At 48.3% G+C, this 18,555-nt stretch overlaps 2 protein-coding genes across 4 annotated transcripts in view; one reads left to right on the forward strand and one right to left on the reverse strand.

The window, feature by feature from the left end:
- Nucleotides 1-78: 78 nt before the first annotated feature.
- On the reverse strand, nt 79-9,339 carry ACP2 (acid phosphatase 2, lysosomal). Its single transcript, XM_082057737.1, has 11 exons — nt 9,129-9,339; nt 8,957-9,052; nt 8,785-8,871; nt 6,469-6,621; nt 6,028-6,126; nt 5,776-5,865; nt 3,379-3,511; nt 3,215-3,303; nt 2,487-2,593; nt 2,074-2,249; nt 79-1,990 (listed from the first exon to the last, which is right to left on the reverse strand). The coding sequence occupies exons 1-11, from the start codon at nt 9,237-9,239 to the stop codon at nt 1,854-1,856; spliced, it is 1,278 nt and encodes a 425-aa protein (XP_081913863.1). The 5' UTR covers nt 9,240-9,339; the 3' UTR covers nt 79-1,853.
- Nucleotides 9,340-9,548: 209 nt separating this feature from the next.
- The window catches only part of NR1H3 (nuclear receptor subfamily 1 group H member 3), a 29,900-nt gene continuing 20,893 nt past the window's right edge, over nt 9,549-18,555 (forward strand). Inside the window, exon 1 of one of the 3 annotated variants that reach the window (XM_082057406.1) lies at nt 9,549-9,777. The gene's annotated coding sequence lies outside the window, so the exon portion shown is untranslated. Of the gene's footprint in view, nt 9,778-10,998; nt 11,144-15,851; nt 15,952-18,555 lie in introns of those variants that run through there. The other 2 variants (XM_082057407.1, XM_082057408.1) reach the window with 2 other exon arrangements.

An 18,555-nucleotide genomic window follows, 5' to 3' on the forward strand; every position in this document is an offset into this window, starting at 1 on the left:
AGTAAGTTCTGCCTGCTTTCCAACAGTGAGCACACTGGTGCTAGCCCTGTGAACTCTTAGAGAAGAAGAGGAGTAGAGTTCAGTGTGAATTTGATTTTAATAATGAAAAGGAAATTTATTGGAACAATTACAGAAAGTCATTCACAGTCAAAATGTCTAAATCATCATAGAAACCTTTCCTCTGTGTGTGCAAAATTTGTTGCCTTTAAAAATAACAGATCTGGTCCTCTTAAATGCACTTTCTATTACCTCCTTCTTGTGCCTGTTCTCACAGGCAGCAGCTTTTTCTTTATGACTGTCTTGCTGTGCAGGAGACCTAGATGATATCTTCAGACGACAAAAAGGTGAGGAAGATGCTGAGAACAGCAAGCTGCTTCTGCTGATGTAGAGTTCCCATGCTGGCAGATGCCAATTATGAGTAGGGAAAAGTCCCCACAATACTCCATAGGGGAAGAAAAGGAAATGTCTGTACCCTAAGAACTGGCTTCTGCCGCCAAGAGGGGATGGGAACTGCACCAGAAAGGGAAGTAAAAGTGGGAAGTGAATGTGCAGCATCACCACGTGAAGAGTCTGTGCTACTTGTGCTTGCTGCAGTCTCTCATTTTCTGCCAAAGGCTCCAAGGCAAGTGGTGAGAACTTGGCATGAAACTCTCTGCAGCAGCTGCAGTGCGCAGAGAGGCCAGCCTGGAGGAAGAGTCACACTTTGGACAAAATGCCAAAGCATGGCAAATAAAGAGATCCAGAGTCACCTGCAAATGCCAATCCTTAATGGTGGGAGGGGGAGTTGTTTGTTTGTTGTCCATCCAGTAGGGAAGATAGGAAGAAAAACTACAGAACTTGGCATTTAATCTAGTCTTAGGTTAACAGCTTTGCTACATCTCTTTAATTACAGCATAAACCCAGCAGAAGGGGCTTGCAGCTGAAATCTGGATTGCCTGCAGTGCAGGATACTCCCTGTAATAGGTACTTGAAGTTCAGAGGTGGGGAAGTTGAATTCAAAGGCTGAATCTTGAGACAGGCCCAGGTTTCTTATCTACAGGGACTCTCCTTTCTAGAGCCAACATTGCACTAGAAATTGGGTACAGGTTTGCTGTGGTTACAGGAATTCATCTCTCTGATGATGCTCTCAGAGGTTCTTTGGATCATATCATACACTCTGAGCTGAATCCTAAAAACTACTGCCAGTTTTTCAATCTTGTCCTGATTTCAGGCCAGTTCTCTCTTGAACCACAGTGTGAGGAGGGAAAAAAAGACAGTTGCCAGCAGCAGGTACTTAGCAGCCTCAAGAAACACTTCTCACTGTGCCATCCTCTGCAGCAGGTCCCTCTGCATGGACAGCACATGAGTCTTGGTGCATTGTTGGTGACCTGTGCCCTCTGCTCCAAGCCCAGCCTTCCAACCATCATCAGCCCAACGGCTTGAGAGAAAAATTACTCAAAGCAGGTTGACCTTGAAGAGAGAAGCGACTCCTGACTGCACTGGATGTGGCAGCTGCTGGAGGCCCAAGGCCCTCTGCCACAGTCATGGTGAGTGTTAACATTTACAATCACTGAAAGGAGGAAAACTTGACCAGCTCCAACTGGCCACGTTGGGAATACGACTACGGAAGGTGTATGAGAACTGTGGGCACCACACAGTATACTGGCTTCAGAATTAAGGTGTCATTTCCATTAGAGTAGCTCAGTCCTCTCTCTCTGAGACATCACTTTTAGAAAGCAGCCAAAAATCAAGTCCAGCTTCACTCTGGGAAGCAACGGCCAAAGCAGAAGAATGCTCAGTAACTGATGGTGCCCAATCATCCTTAGGGGCAACACTTCTCCCTCCTACTGCCTGGGAAGGAGTTCAAGCAACTGTCAAGCCTGCTCTTCTCCGTCATTGGAAACGTGCCGGTAGCCGGGGGGCTGAGACTGTATGCGAAAGAGTACAGTCAAGAGGAGGATTATAAGGAGAAGGAGAATAGATCCACACACAGCCAGACCTACAAACAGTTCTGCAAAGGAGGAAACAAGTGGTCAACATGATTATCATCCAAGCTTTCCCCTTCCTTGATGCTCTGGTCCAGCCTGGACTCACCTGTGTCACGGATGGTGCTTGCTACCTGGCATTCTTGTTTCCAGTCCTGGGGAACAACAGCATCTGTGAGTTCCAAGAATCTTTGCAATGGGCATTTATGCTGACAGCCAGGGATTATCAGTGGGAAAGGTTCCTTCCTGCTCTCGTTCCGGAAGAACATCTCCACAGAGAAGTTACTGAAAACAAAACACAGCTAGATGTTGTTTGTGGTTTGTTTTGTTTTTTTTTTCTCTCCAGCTAAAGTCATCCCTTCCCAAAAACTCAATGTGCACACCCTCTCCTTTATTCTGGTGGTGGTTTTCCTAAGAGTCTGCCACTAGGAGCAAGATTGCATCCCCCTGGGGTGGAGCCTCGCCTAGGCACCTAACCCTTGAGGTGAAATCAGAGCCCGACATCTTTACTGCAGCCCTCACCCATCATCCTCTTGGTACAGCTCAAATAAATGACATGAGGCGTATGGTGGTTGAATCTTGTTGTAGACATCTAGAGCCATCTGCAGTGCCACAAGTGTGGTGTCATGCTGAGAAAGAGGGAAAAAAAACAAATCAGTCACCCTTATGGATGTGGCAGGGCAGCTCAGACCATAGCAGTAACAGACAGGGCAGTGCTGAGGGGATGTCACCTTTAACTTCCATCTGGAAGAAGGGAGGGGAACTGTACTGCTAGAACGGTGATCTGTGATGGTGCTAGAGAAGGGGAGGAAGTGAAACACAGCTGCCTATCTCCTGCATTGTTCTTTAAGAATTAATCCTTAGGGAGCAATCTGGGAGAGATGCTTGATGCTCCAGTCAGGAGGCTGCAGCAAAGGGGGGGGTGACTCTGTATCTACACTGCTGAAACATCACATCTGGGTAGTATCAATCCATCTACCAAATAAATACAGCAGTGGCCCCCAAAGTTTGCCAGTCTAATCCACAAGCCTGAGCTAACAGAAACAAAGTGCAGGTTGGGAATTTTCCTCAGGGGCCCCAAAGGAATGATGCCAGATCGAGTACATCCCACCCAGCCAAAGGCAAAGATGCATGCCCTGATCACTGCACGGGCCATAGAGAAGACAGAAAGGGTTAAAACTATCACCAAGTCCCAGTCTCCTGTGAGGAGGAGGAGATCGATAAAAGCTAGCCCCCAAGTTCTCACTTACTGCTGAATAGGCAAGTAGTTTCAGGTTCTGGTGGGCAGAAACATTTGCTGCTTTGGTTAGGTTTTTCCTTATGTGATCCAGCAGGACCCCTGAGGAAAGGAAAGAGCTGGTAAGAGGCAAAAATTAGACAGAACAGCATGAAGCTTACTCCCCAGTGCACTCACCGCCTTGCAGACGAGCTTTCTCTACCCGACTGCGAATCCCAAACAGAAATTCAAAACCAAAGTCTTTTAGTTGCTTCAACCGAGTCATGACATCTTGTGTCACCCATACAGGCAAATCCATCTTGTGTGCTCGCTAGGAAGAGAAACAGAATACTTGGCTGCAGGTAGCACGGTTCGCAGATTCATCTGAGAATGGGAGTCAGGGTGTCTGGAGTCCTGCCCATACTGCTACTGATTTCGTGTTTTAAATACAGCCCTTTTCTGTTTATGCTTCTGTCCTCACTACTGTGCTGCATACAAAGAACATACATGGGTTTTAATGTTGTAATAAGAAGCATAAAGATTAAAATCTAGAGGCTTCGTTTCTGTGAAAGGGCAACTGGAGTGCAGGGTTATGTTGTAACACCGATACAATGATCTTAGGGCATTAACTTCACGGGTAGTTGATTCTGCCCTGCAAATAACATGCAGTCAGAAAAAAAGAAAAAATAAAAGATAAGTGAGAGAGCACAAACTCCAGGTTTCTGATGCAGCTGCAGCACAATTTCACTGGAGGCTCTGAGGGCCACTGAAGGATATTTGAGAAAGTTAGCAAGCACTCTGCAGACGTAATAGTGGGATGCACCACTGACAAAGGCCAGTACTCAAACCTAGAATACAAAGAACTGGGAACCAAGAGAAGAATTTGCTTTGCAGCCAACCCATTACAAGAAAGGATTATTTATACTGGCAGCCAAACAGCAGTTGTGGTTCCCTGGCGTTACGTGGAGCAATTTTCTACGCCACATCCCATTAAACTGCCAGAAGATGAGGCTGAATATTCTTAAGGGCCCACTCTGTCAGAGTGGTTTGGAGGAATTCACATCAGCAACTTGGACATTTAGTTAGTTTTTCATTAATTTACAAAGAAAATAGCTGGTAAGTTCAGCTATTTCTTGGACTTTTTTATTTTCCCCATCCAGATGGCAGAATGAATCTATTGGATCAGGTGAGAAAAAAGATCCTTCTCTTTGAGGCACTGTTAGTATGATTTAGAAAAAAAGGAGAAAACCCAAAGCAGCTAAAGAGACTGATCAGCCTGAGGGTATGGTTTTGAGAGTAAAACTCCCCTTCCTCAAAATGTTCTGGTTTCATTTTGGGACAGTGAGCTATTCTGCAAGTTCTTGGGGATCATAGTGGTTATGACCTGGCTTTCCAGGCCCAATTTGCAAGCTCATTAAGTGAGTCTTGAAAATGAAGATTTGAAATTCTTGACCTCTCTAACCAAGGGATTTTTTTTGTTACCAACAGAGTTGCTTCACTGTGATTGTTACAAGACAGGAGATTGGTTTTGTGATACAACGGGCAAATTTACATAGTGCAGTGGAGCTCTGGACTGGAATATTCTCAGCTTGCAGGAACTCAAGCTGCCACTTTACATAGCAAAGTGCAATTCCATGCAGATTTATCTTTTACATCCCCAAAATACTACATACCACAGCATACCACTGCCAGCAAGCTAAGCAGCCTTGCACCTCCAGAGAGTTAACATGACACACTGTCAAAATGTTTGGGTTTACTGTTTCTCCCACAATTAGCTATTAAGGGTTTGACATGAAAGATCTCTGTAACTTACTTCATCATGCTGTACAGTTACACACAAATAAACTTGCATGCAACAACTCTAAGTCTCCTGGATACGTGACCTTTACTTCAGCATTACTGCAGCATAGCTACCCTGATTTTTCATTTTGTTTAGGCCTTCTTGAGATATGCTCCTAACAAAACTCCAAATGAATACAGAGTTTGGTGCCCCACCCCAGACAGTAAAAAGGTGACATCTGTCTCTAGCATGGCAAAGGACCTTATAACAGGTAAAAAAAACAGATGTGGGTAAACCCCACTTAACCTAGAAGAGCATTATTTTCTTTTAGAGACGGCATTAACAGAAGCACGGAAAGAAAAATGATTGATCTAAAGTAACAGGGAGGTAGAACCAGGAATAGTCCTAATTTAAGCTCCCAGTTTAAATCATAAAGTTAGCACTCCCTCAGTTTCCACAGATCTCACTTCTACCTTGGTTAATCAGACTTGTTCACAGAGATCTAAAGACTTCAGATGGCAGTCATTTTCTAGTGACTTTCAAAAGATATTTATTATGGAGGTGGGACTTTTTCTGGCTCTAGCACAATCTAGGCTACAAAGTGGGAGGTCATAAGGTAAAAAAGTAGGTAATTCTTGGCACAGGCTGCTGGTGAGTAGGAACTGTTATTATTCTGAAATTAGAACATTACTACTTACTGTAGGGTAGGAATGGTGAGAAGTTGTTTTGTGGGATTTTGCAAAATTATTTTCTACCAAATTCAGTGGACCATAAAGACTGAATTCCTGTGACCGTAAGATGACGGCCAAACTTACTTCACAGAACAGTGTGTCATACACGCTCCAAATACCCTCAAGAGAGACATCCCGGATCCCAGTCTCATTTGCTACCATCTGCAGGAATTGCTGTAGGTATGAGAAGAGAGAAAGGCCTTCAATTTTCTAATCTCATACTGTATTACATGCATAGGTATTCCTACCATTTTCTCAGAGGTCTGAATATGTAGAGGTGATAATACTTTAACTACAAGCCTAAGACCACCTTATCTCATGCAAACAATCACTTACCCAATTCTCTTTGGTCTTATTTATGTACTCTGCTGAGTGCCGAGTTTCGTTCTGTAGCTGTTCATACCGTGGACAGGGGGTCAAAGGAAACTTTAGTAGCTGGGCAGAGACAAGAAGAGCAGCCAGGTCACCAAGAACACTTCAGTACTGAATCTGCCCTCAATACACGCAACTGTAACAAAACCCTGATGTGGGATGAATCTATCAAGAGCTTCAAGTGCTGCCCTCTAACAGACCCTGGGTCGTGTGTGGTCTGCTGCGGTCTTGCAGCGAACACAGCCCCTGAATTCTCATCTTGTTCTGAGAATGGAAGAACCTTTGCTAAACAGGTCCCAGGAGAAGTTTAAAACAACCTGAATTGAGACTGAAGCAAAGACTTTTGGAGAAGTCAGCATAACACACTACTTGAGTAGTCAGTACACATCCTTGAGACTAACTTACCCTTTCCTCGGACTCTGGCACTGTGTGCACAGGGATAGGCTGCCAGGAGATGTTGGGGTTGAACATCTGGTGTCCCTCCGGGGGATACAGACCTGCCAGATTGGCCTCCGCGCTCATCAGCGTCCGGTCACAGTCTGTGCTGCGGATGAAGATCTGCCAGGACAGGGACAGGGCACCATTAGTAATGTTAGACCAGGCGATGGTGCTCGGACGTGGGACGACGCACTTGCTGAGGAGCATTGCCAAGTGCCCTGCAGCTGCCCATAGGCAATAGGCTCACAGGAGCTGAAGTGACCGAGCCTGCTGATGTCAACCTGGACAAAACTGTATGAATGGATATGAGGGCAATTTGCTGTGGTCTGTTCTGGATCAGTGCGACAGTGCGGAGATGAAAGACAGAAAGGAGCCTGAATATGAGGAAGACAGAGCTACAGAAGGAAATGCACTATATTTACAGAGCAAGACTGGCGCCTTCAGTTCTCAGTTCTAGGAATGACCTGCTGTGCTCATGAAAAAAACCTGCTGTCTTCAAGCCTCAGTTTTTCCATCTGAGAAACAAAGACAAGAGTGATCTGACTTACAGGAGAGGAAGAAAAGAGGGAGTGAGGGTTTTATTTAATTATTGTGGGCTCTTGGGATTAATGGCCAAGAGTTATCCTTCCATAGCTCAGAGAGAGAGATGAGCCAGAAAAAAAGAGAATGAGAAAAGTACAGAAAAGTTAAGCAGGTCAAAATGGCGAAACTTTGGTATTCTGGTATCTGTGTACTGAAAACACTTAGGGGGAGACTGAAGAGAAACCTGTGATAAAACAAGAGGAACACACAGGAAATCATGAAAGAATGTACTAGAAAACAGCATACTGAATCTGAAACAACAAGAATAAAAAGCCAAAAGAATGAAATACAATGCCAAGACTGGGATTTTTAAAAATATATTAAATAAGAAGAAACATAAGAAAAAAATTACATATGCTCACTCTGTATAGCATCTCCTGCATTAAGTCTATCTCAAAAATTAACACTCACGAAGAAAAAAATGGTTTTTTCTCTGACAATTTCTACCCACTTTTACTTCTTAACTGTGATTTGAAAACAACCGACCCTGTACTCATTGGACACGATTGCTTTTATCCTCTGTAAGCTTTGAAGAAATAGAAATATTTTAAAAGATAAGGATCTAATTCTAGACATGTCATAAAAACGAATTACACCTTGAGTGTACATGTTTTCTACAGCACCTTTTGCCAGGGCTCCAACTTGTCACTGAGTCAGATGACAGATGGTCATATGGTGTCACCCAGAGGCAACACTTCTTATAAGGGAGGTTGCTCAACCCGAGCAGGGGTGCGGGCTTGGTTAGCAGAACAGCTTTTGTTTGCATATGCCTTAGTTTGTTTTTCTTCTCAGGCAAGAGAAGGAAAACAGTTTCAGCTGGCGAAGGCTTTGTAAGAGTAAAGTATGTTTGGAAAGGAACTACTGAGAAAGGTTAAAGGATCTGTGTTTGAACTGATGCTGGAAGTTTTGTTGGTGAAGCAAATGTCAAAGAAGGGATGCAATCTGAACTATGGCAAGCTGGGTATTTACTGGGGAGCCCAAAAAGGGGGGAAACAAAGAACACAGGGATTCTCAGTTTGCCCCATCTGGTCAATTGCCAAAAGTGAGCTCAGGTAAAATGACTGAATGGATACAGAGCCAGCAGTAGGACAAAGTGGTCTTGACTGTCCACTGTCCATCCAAACCGTGTGACAGCATGTCTCTCCTCATGACGCTTCCTCATGTTCCTGTTGACTCACACCACTTGGATCAAATAGCAGGGATATTGGGGGGGGGGGCGGATTTTCTATTTCCTTGCTTTTTTTTGATCTTTCAAATTTTCCCCTGTGCTCAGCACGTGGTTCCACAAATGGCTCCATAGCTTTTAATTAAAAAAATGCCCTACCAGTTTCTCAAGAGCTATTATAAAGTGTGGCAACATCCTGGGGAGAGAGAGAGAAAAAAATTAATAGCTTCAGGGAACTGAAAACACGGATCCTCTACAGGTGGAAACAAATGAGAGGATCCTTCTGGTTAGTAACTACTGCTCGGATGTACAGACTCCTCCGCGCTCACCCCTGCGGCACACTGGGGAGGGCAGAGGGCAAACGGGAGCTGCATAATTCCCCAGTCTCGAGTAAGGAACGAGTCTCAGCTCCATCACCGTATTCCGGTTTGTTGCCCCGAGTTCAGAGCGGTGCAGCCGCAGCCGACCCGGGCTGGATAACCTCGGCACCGCCGCCCGGGCCCGCCCCACTGCCCGCCCCGGCCCCCGGCACTGACCTCCCGCCGCCGGTACGTGTCGCTGAGGAAGCCCCGGTAGCGCCGCCGCAGGGCCTGGCCCAGCTCCCACTGCTGCCGCATCCCCACCTGCAACGGCACCGGCCGGTCACCGACAGCCCCGGCCCTCGGGCCGGTCACCGACAGCCCCGGCCGCCGCCCGCCCCGCACTCACCTGCGTGAGCTGCCCGAAGCCCTGGGGCCAGGCGGCCTCCTGGAAGGGATCCCGCGGGTAGGCCTTGATGGGCGAGCGGTCTCCGTGCCGGTACACCTGCGGGCGGCATCGCGTCACCCCGGGCGGTGCCGCTGCCCAGCCCCCTCCCGCCGCCGCCCCCCTTCCCCCTCACCAGCGTTACGAAGCGGAGGCTGCGGGGGCGGGCGGGCGGCGGCTGCAGGCACAGCGCCAGGAGGAGCAGGACGGCACCTCCCCAGGCGCGCCCCGATGGACCGGCCGCCATGGCGCTTCCCCACACCGCCGCCGCGCGGAACCCAACCGCTGCCGCCCGCGGGCCCGCACGGACACCGTTTTCCTGCGCGCACCGGAAGCGCCGCGGCCGGGGCCCTGGCGGCCGCCACTGCTGGCAGGGGGGCCGGGGAGGCCCCGCCCCCCCCGGGGCCCACGTGCTCGCCGCCGTGCGCGCGTGCGCGGCCTGACCGGGAAGGGGCGGGGCGGCCCCGGGACCTTCACGGGATGCGCCCCCCCGCGGGGACGGAAGCGCCGGGCGGCGGGGGCGGCCCCGCTGCGCTATGTGGCACTGGGCGAGGCTGAGCCGGCGTGCGGACGGGGCCGGGCCTCAGGCGGGCCCCTGCGGCTGCTCCCGCCTCCTGAGGGGCGGAGGCGGAGCCTGGCGGCGGGGCGGCCGCTCAGCCCGGCGGCCTGGGCCCGTCGAGGAGCCGCGTTCCGGCCAGGTCGGCCCGCCGGGGTGGCGGCGGCGTCCTCCGCTGGCAGCCCTGCCCCCGGCAGCCCTGCGAGGCGGCCCCGTGGGCTGCGGCCAGGTGGGTGTTCGGCGGCGGGAGGGGCCGGGAGGGCTTAGCCGCGTTCCGGCGTGCGGTGCGTTGTTGCGGCTCCTCGCAAGTAAAGCGGTACTTGAGATCTCTGTCTCACACCCGCAGTCACCCGGCGGCTTCTTCTTACAACAGAAAAAGTGTCCCGGTGTTCAGGCGTCATGAGTGATCTCTGAGGTAAACTCTTAATGGACAGAAAGTGAAAACGTGCTGGCCGCGGTGCGGCTGCCCTGGCTCCGTGGGTCGGTAATCGCCTCGCCCGTGAGTCCGCCCAAGGGTGCCGGCGTCAGAACAGAAACCTGGGGCTGTGGCACAGAGCCCGGCCCGGCGGGTTTCACCCGGATCCGTTCGTTCCTCACGAACCTCGGTGGAATTACGTGCGTGTGTGAGGCAATGCAGCTCCTGCTGCCAGGTGTGCCCTTCAAACTGAGGGAAGAATCATAGGGGGTGAAATGGATTTTATGATATTTAGTGCTCGTCTCCACCTCCCAGTGCGCGGAGGCAGAGGGTTACACGGGGTTCTCAGCTTTGCTTTTTAAAGGAAAGAGGGAAACGTGGCTCTCGTGTTTGCAGAGGAGTCTTGGAGGCATGAAGCCCGGTGGCTCAAAACTCGGCTTGTTTGTATGTGTTTGTTTGGTTAAAACTTTGTGTGGTTTACAGCATTACGAAGTTACACGTGTAACGTCTGAGAGTGCTCAATTATTTATGAAATAGAACGGTTATGTCAGCACAGGCTTAGTATAGCATTTAAAGTTCAGATGGACAGAATAATGTGTTTAATTTGCGTAATGAATTAGCACTACTGCAGTTTCGTATCTCTAGGAAAGCACGAACTTGTGGTATTTTTTGCTGAGACCGTATCACTGGGGTTCTTTGGAGTAGGGGGAAAAAAAAAGTGATTTGCAGACAGAGGCTGCTCCTGTGGGCACCCGCTTTTTATTGTTCCACCGGCTTTGCCGCTCTCGTCCCGGTCAGGACGAGGGCTCGGAGCCGGCAGCGGCTGGGCCGTGGGGCAAAGCTTTGCTCACCGGCGGGCGCGGAGGAGCGTGGGACAAGGGGCTGGGTCCGGGCCGGGGCCGCGGTTTTAGCGGTCTGCGATTGCCGGGCAGGTTTTGCTGGACGTCGCGTTGAACGGAGCGGCGCTGCCCGGTGCTGCCTCTGACCGGACTCACGGGGGCGGGGCCGGCGGCGTAGCACGTGACTCGGGGCCGCGCCGCGCGTGACATCACTGCAGCTCCGCCGCGGCGCCGGGAGCAGCGCCGGGCCGGGCCGCCCCTCCCGCCGGCCGCTCGGACACCTGCGCCACCGGGGGGGACGGTGGCGGCCGCACATCGCTGAGGAGCCGTGGGCCGCGCCGGTAACTTTTCTCCTCGGCTTTGCCTGCGAGGGCGGCTGGATGGGTGCCGCCTGCGGGGCCGACAGGCCGTGATTCACGGCGGGGGACGGGAATGTGCCCTCCCGCCCCTCGGCTTGCGCCGGCCTGAGCCGCGGCAGCGCTCCCTGGGATCCGGTGCCGGCGGCCCAGCGCCGCTGGCCCCCGTCGTGCTGCCGGTCGGGCCGGGTCGGGCGGCGCTGGAAGGAGGGCGGGCGGCGGCGACCCGTCCTACCGAGCCGTCCGGGGCCTCGTGGGGGTGCGGACCGGGCGGCGCATTACTCGTGACGGCCACGCGAGTCCCGCCGGGTGGGCTCCGCTGCGCCGGGGGCGGGAGGGGGAAGCGTCCTTGGCGTGAGCCGGGGACTGGCGGCCGTGTCTGGTTCGTGCTGCCGGCGGTAGGGCCTGGCCTCTCGGGCCGGCACTGGCTGCGCAGTTGCGGCGTTGGAGGGGGGTCCCGCTGCTACAGAGGACGGAGAATGGGCGGCAGCAGCAGGTGGATAGACCTGGCACATTCAAGCAGGCGTTTGGGGGGGATAGCATTACTCGTGGCTGTTACCGTGCATCTAGAGATTCTGGATCTCTGCTGTCTCCAAAGATTCTGTGAGGTGCAGCATGGAGATGTTTACTTGCTTTCTGTCAACCCAGGTCACGAGCTTTCTGGGACACAAACTTATCTGCACAACTGCCAGTGTGCGTGGTGCTGTTAAAAGGTAACTAGGTAACTTTGCTTGCCTTGCTGATGACTCTTGATTGTGCCGTTTCACTGCCACTCATTATGCTAAGGTCCACTAATCTGTCACAATGGATATTTCATTATGAGACAGAAGCAAACCTTGGATCACCAGTGAATGAGAAATATATATGTCCTGAAATTTCCTCCCCCCCCCCCTTTTTCTTTTTCCTAAAGGCACAGCTGGGCCCTTCACTGCAAAGCTTTTATGAGGGAGTCTCCATCACTGAGTCACGTTTCTGACTAACTGTTTGGATCACCGCCTGTTAGCCAGTTTCTGGCTATGACTGCAGGTTATGTTTGTAGGGAAGAGTCCTCAGCTCTGCTGCTTGTTCCGAGGTACATGGAGTATCTGCTGTTCCCCAGGTGTCAGGGAGAAGGTTATACGTGAGGACAGACAGAAGAAAAAGAAAAAGCTGGTTTTTACTTCTTTTAGCAACTGGTGGGCTCAGTTTGTGGGGTGAGTCTTAATCAAGACATAACTACCCTGCTGAGTTAGAAACAGAAAAAGATGTCTTCCAGTTAGGGAAACAAATGTGGTTTGAAAATTTCAGCCAGCTGTTGTAGAGCTCAGCTCTTCTTTCCTTTGGGCTGTGGAAAGAGGACATTGGACATGGAACACATCGTGCCAGGACTAGATGGAGTTTGGCCTTGCTCTGCTTATCTGCTATCACACCTGTGCCACGTTCGCCAGGAGATTGCTGCTGCAAGACTGGTGAGGGCAGACTGACTGTGTGGTTTCCTTTTTTGAAATCCAGCACAGAGTTCAGTAAGTGACAGTTCTTCCTCATACCTGCATATGCTCGTGCATCCTTCTTCATATGGCAAGGCCAGCTTTTGCAGGAGAAAAGCAGGAATGAAAATAATTAACAACCTTCTTCCCCTCACCCCCAAACAAAAGCGGGGGGAATAAACCCAAGCCAGCCTCAGATAGCACAGAACATGGCTCGTTGTGGCTCAGGAGTTCTGTAGCTGCCAGAGGAAACCTGCAGTTACTTGTATTGTGAAGATACACAAGGACTGTAGAAAGGCCTATATATGTATGAATTGCCTAATCTAAAAAAAAATAAGAAACAGGAAACTTTTATCGCAGAACTAGTGTCCTGGCTGTGTGCTTTGGGTCACCATTGTTGGTTGTTTCTAGTTGCTGCTGCAGGTCTCTGTGCCTTGTCAGCATGTTTCCTGTACCAGCTGCTGTGCAGCGGGGAGGCCAGCAGAGGCTGTGCAGAACAGGCATGCAGCCACGCCAGTACAGAGCGTGAGTTTGCTGCCTTGTCCTGATCTCACACCTGCAGGAAGAGTCATGTTCCCAGTGTGTTAAAGTGCATTTGATTGCTGTGACTTTTTTTTCCAAGAAAGATGCTTTCCAAGAGCACTTGTTCTGTGGTAAGCAGGACAAGTTTTTTCCTGCTATTCAGCGTTTGATCCAGTGGTGATGGTCTAGGATCTCAAAAGTCATGTCTCATTTAACTGGATCTGATCTGATATGGTTGATTGACAGTTTTCAGAATTTTAAGTTTTGAATTCAAGATCTTAAATTGTTGCTGTTTTTCAGAAGTCGTGTTCACATCTACCCAGGAAAGAATATAATGTGCTTTGTCTTGAATGTGTTGAAGGAGGATCCTGCTTTCTGCTGTGGAAGCAGCACAGCAGAAAGTCTCATTGTCACAAATGTGTGGGTCTTTGGCATGGTGAGATAGGAAAGCTTACCAAATTGTCACTCTCCCTTTCCTCCTCTCCACCCCTCCAAGGCATAAGATTTACAGACCTGGCAATCTTGGAGAAAAATGTTTCAGAACTGACTGAGGTCAAAGCTGTCATACAAAGATGTTTTTTTGTTTCCTTAGGGAAAATAGTTCTGCTGGTCTGCAGTAGGATATGTTACCTTGTTTTCCTCACATCTTAGTAACTTAGGAAGGCAGAATCCCCTTCTCCTGGCTGTGGAAACTGTCTCAGTGGGAAGACACTTCATCTTAGGAGGGAATTCAGGGAAATGCTTCCTGCTGACAGGTACAGGCGTAGATTTAGACTGCAAACAGGTTGGACCTGGTCATTAGATCATACTTCTGCTAATATACAAGTACAAGGTTTGACTTAGCATTTTTGTTGTGGTTACTGTAGTTAGAAGCTGTATTGTAGTCAGTTTGGGTTTGAGAGATGTGCATAATATTGTTAAATTAGATGAGGCTATGTTTTCACAGATACTAAAAATTTCTCAATTAGAAGTGGTATGATGGGTTATTTCAGCACTCTGTGCGGTTTTTGTTCTGTGACTTCCTGCTCAGGACAAAGTACCTTTTTTCCATTTTTGGAGCATAGACAAATTCCTTTCTTGTGTCCTCACTGAGAAGGAGGCACCCCTGGAGCCAGCGTAGCTTGCACTTTTATATCTGGAAATCTCAAAACCAGATTTCCTGTAAAGCGAAATTACTTTGAGTATCAAGAACAAAACATGAAGGTGATATACTAATTTTTGGTATAATTTCATAAATTGCTGTGAAGTATACACTGTCAAGCTTTTAAATATCTTACCTGGGGAGTGCAAAGGGTATTTAGGGTAGTGCACAAAGGTGAGCAGAGCACTACAGACCTTCCAGTATGTTTAAGGGAGGGGAAAAGATAAATGTTTATTTAGTGGGAAGTTGATGAAGAAATAGAACAGTGTTAGAGAATAAGAAATCTAATTCTTGTTTTGAACAGACCAAGACTAGTGTCTGTGGGATTAAGTAGGAGAACTAGCTTGTGGGATGTGAGGATTGAAGCAATTTAAAGACCATGCTGCAGAGTCAGGTTGTATTGTTTCCGTACAGAAACCTCACCAAAATGTAAGTAGAAGGTGTTAGGTATCAGACTGGTTGCTAAAGCAGATGAGTGACAAGAGAGTAGGAGTCTCCTGGCATGTAAGACTCTCTGGTTTGTTTTAAGCTTTTAAAAAAATATTGGCAAATATAGTTGTGACATGTCCTGAAATAGATGTTATATCCTCTCTCCCCCCAGGGAGAGGGGCGATCTGGGCCTGCTGGTCCTAGCGCAACTCTGGAACAAACAAGGTTAATGGGTTTAAATCAAGGCTTCCCACTTGCTGATTTAAATAATGATTAAAATTGATAATTTAAATGTAGTTAATTCAAGCTTTATTTTGCATTTGGTACTTTCTTTAAAGGAAGGCTTATTCTAACTGTTCAGGCTATTCTGTTACTACTTTCTGCTAAACAGGATGATACAGTAAATGATTTACATTAGAAAACAGTCATTTGTGTTGACTAGGTGAATAGTTTCTTTCCTCATGACCTGTTTAAAATTTCTTTTGAATAATAAGGTCAAATTAAATATGCATTTCTTTTTCTAATTAGACGATAATCGTGCACTGGATATACTGGAGTGTGTGCTATTAAAACAGACTTATTGTAACAGGATAGTGTTATCTGTACTTTGCAAAATGAACGAGTTGTTTTTGGTCATCATGTCCTTCCAGATCTTAGAATGAGCATAAGTCATCCTCCCTTGGCTTGTTTTTATTGAGAAACTGGAAAAGAGAAACAGCTCTCCCTCAGTTTATGCTGCCTCCCCCAACTTTGAGTGAACTGAACTAATTTCATAAGTGAATTGAAGAAACAAATCTTTCTTTAAAAGGGCAGAAGGATTAGTTTGGTACTTCAGTGGATTCTGGTTCTGTTGACTCAGTGACTTTCTCAAGTTTAGGAATTATACTCTTTTAACATTCTCTAGGAACTGTGTCCTGCTTGGATAGATTGTGCATTTGTTTGTCTAAATGACTGTCTTAGGCTTTATCATAAATTGTCATTAACTTAGGAAATAAATTTAATGAGTATAATCTTGAAAAATGTGTATAAAATCCATCTAGAGGAAAATGTTTGGAATTTAAATAGTCTTATCTAGGGCCCTTATAAAATGAGGGCAAAGAGGTAGGCTCGTGCAACAGCTCTGAAGTGTATCTTGGCTGCCAGGGTCATAAATGCAGAAATGTGCCAGCCCCCGCAGGATTCCACATGCTGTGCCAGTGAATTTTCCTGGAGGATTTTACACGTCAGGCTGCCAGGTATGCATGTGTAGTGGCTTCTTGCATGGCTACCAGCAGGAACGCATGTGCAAATGTTTGTGGGCATGTGAAGCTGCATGGGAACAGCCCTGGACACCCGCTGTGACGGCTCTTGCCTTTCAATCTATGCACGTGTGTACACAGAGTCCTGGGGCCAGCCCTTTTCCCCAGCACCCTCTGGCTGCCAGAGTAGAAGGAGAAGCTGTCACCTTGCCTTCAGATACTGCCTTTGTGATCCTGGTCTTCTGAGTGACTGCTTCCCACCCTCCGCTGTTGCCCATGCAGAGGAATAATCTTCTGTTTTTTCTGAAAGGGCCGGGAAGAAGTTTGAAAGATGGCTTCTGTGTTTACGACTGGTGAGGGGGACCGATTCTCAGGCATCTGCAGGTCTGGGCAGGAAGCCCTGGGGATTTGATTTAAGGTCCATACAGCCTGCAGACAGGCAAAGTTGCACTGCTAGACCTTTAAGGAAGGTGTCAGACTCCCTTCCTTAGCAAAAGAAGGTGGCACTTCTGTTGTGAGGAGTGTTCTAAAATGTAAAGAACTGATAAACATAGATTGTAGCATCTGTTATCTAGGTGTGTTTGAGAAGAGGGGACTTAAATTTCTGGGCTATACGGGGCTGAAGAAAAATTTTCCTTTGGTCTCCAGAAAGCTCCCAAGTTGCTGTTTGTTTTCTTAGAAATAGAACTGAGAGTGGAGAAAGCAGAAACCTTTGCCTGAAGAAAGCATGAATTTTCTCCCTGTCACCTGTACTTTGAGGGCATTTTGTATCATGCTGCTTCTAAGCAGCAGCCTGGGGTGAAGGCTGAGGAAAAAACAATAAGAGACTGCAGACTTTGTCCTCCCTCATTTCAGCATCATCTCCAACTGCTACTCCCTGATACTTGCTCAGGGTGGTGCCTTTAGCAGTGTCCTAGAATCTGTGGCCATCCCCACCCTTCTCCCTTGATACAAGGATCAAAATAAGACATCCAGCCACCTGTTGGCTTAGCCCCATTGTCCGCTCCCACACACTTGTACACATGCTTGCTTTTTCCAGCACTCACCTTGGGTTTGCAATTATTTCTGAGAAGTCAGGTGATGTGAGCTGTCAGTCTAATGTTTGTTTGCTTGCTTCACGCAGACCCTGCCGCAGCGGCAGTCTTTGCAGAGCTGCTGGCTCCTTGTTTGTCTATGGGTTGTGTGGTGGCTTCCTTCTCCTTGTGGAAGGTGGTGCTGGAGTTGGGAATGGAGTGGGCTCCTTGCAGCCTGTGGCTTGTGACAGACTCTGACAGTTTGGTGGTTACGTTCTTTTGCCATTTCTATTAGAGCCTTTGTGCAGATTTTCAGTCTGTTCTGGGCTTCATTATTTGGGCAAAAGAAAAGCATTTGTCTGTTAGCACCTCCCATCTCTTTGTGCCTTATTAGGGCTCCTTTGGGATGGATGAGGGTGAGGCCTCCTGGGCGATTGGAGATAACCCTCAAGGAGAGGCAGTGGCTCTGGTTTCCCATGTGGTGGGTGTGCTGTGAGCGCAGCCATTTCACTGGCCGGTGTTAGAGCAGTGGACTCTGTCCGGCTCTGGACTGTTTTCCAGCTGAGTGTTTGTGGTGATGTCAAGCAGTGTGAGAAGGGAACATATCTTGGCAGGACAAAGTCTGCAGAAAGTTCAGCTCCACGTTTGGCCAAGAGCCTTGGAGGGAATGAGATCTGCACACACATTCTGCTACACAGCCTGTCACACGCCCTCTCACATGCTCCCTTCCTGTCACACAGATCCTCTTTCTCTCATTTTCAGACCTTTAACACTTCCTTCTGAGCTTCCATCCTGTGCCTTTATTAAAAACAAACAAACAAAACAAAAACAGCAAACAAAACCCTCCTCCTTATTTTGCTGTTACTGTACCTTGTGTTTAGTTGCAATGATCCCCAAAGCAGAAATAGACCACACAGGCCAGGATCCAGAGTATTAATGTCAAAAGCAGGGCAAATTTACTTTGCAATAGAGCTCTTAATAGTCCCTTATTCTGACCTGCTCCCCTGTGCTGGCCTTCACTGTGTTTCTTGGCAACTCTTGTGATCTCTCTTCTTGCTCTGCTCTGCTCCAGTCTGCTGGCTGATCTAGGTTTGCCTAGGTGCATCTGCTGCAGGGTGGCAAACCCTGCCTCTCTTCTCTCATTCTTATAAGAGCGGTCTTAGCAAAACCTGCCCAAAATAGATCCCTGGTAATGGATGGGTGGGGAATAGACTAACAGTCAAACTTACTTTGAAGCAATTTAAAACTCCATTCCAGTATCCTTCCAATGTGTTCTTTATACGGGTATTCCTGTAGTAGTTATTTCTTCCTGACCTCTGTGCTACATCTAGGGATGATATTTCTGTGAATGGGAATTGGTACTTTTCCCTTACTGCCCTTGAGGGAATCTTAATGAGCTTCCTGCCTGTTTTGCAATCCAGTACTGTATTTCTGTTTTGCTTGTGAGCGGTAGTATTTGTTTTGATTGATGCTTTTTGATGGGATGGTGCTTGCATACTAAGTGCTCCATAGATACATTATAAAAAGGCTGCTTCTCAGACACAATCCTGTTTCAGTTATGGTGATCGCAGCATGTTGCTGAAGGTAC

Source organism: Streptopelia decaocto (assembly GCF_964273445.1).
Source record: "Streptopelia decaocto genome assembly, chromosome: 7".
Classification (NCBI taxonomy): domain Eukaryota; kingdom Metazoa; phylum Chordata; class Aves; order Columbiformes; family Columbidae; genus Streptopelia; species Streptopelia decaocto.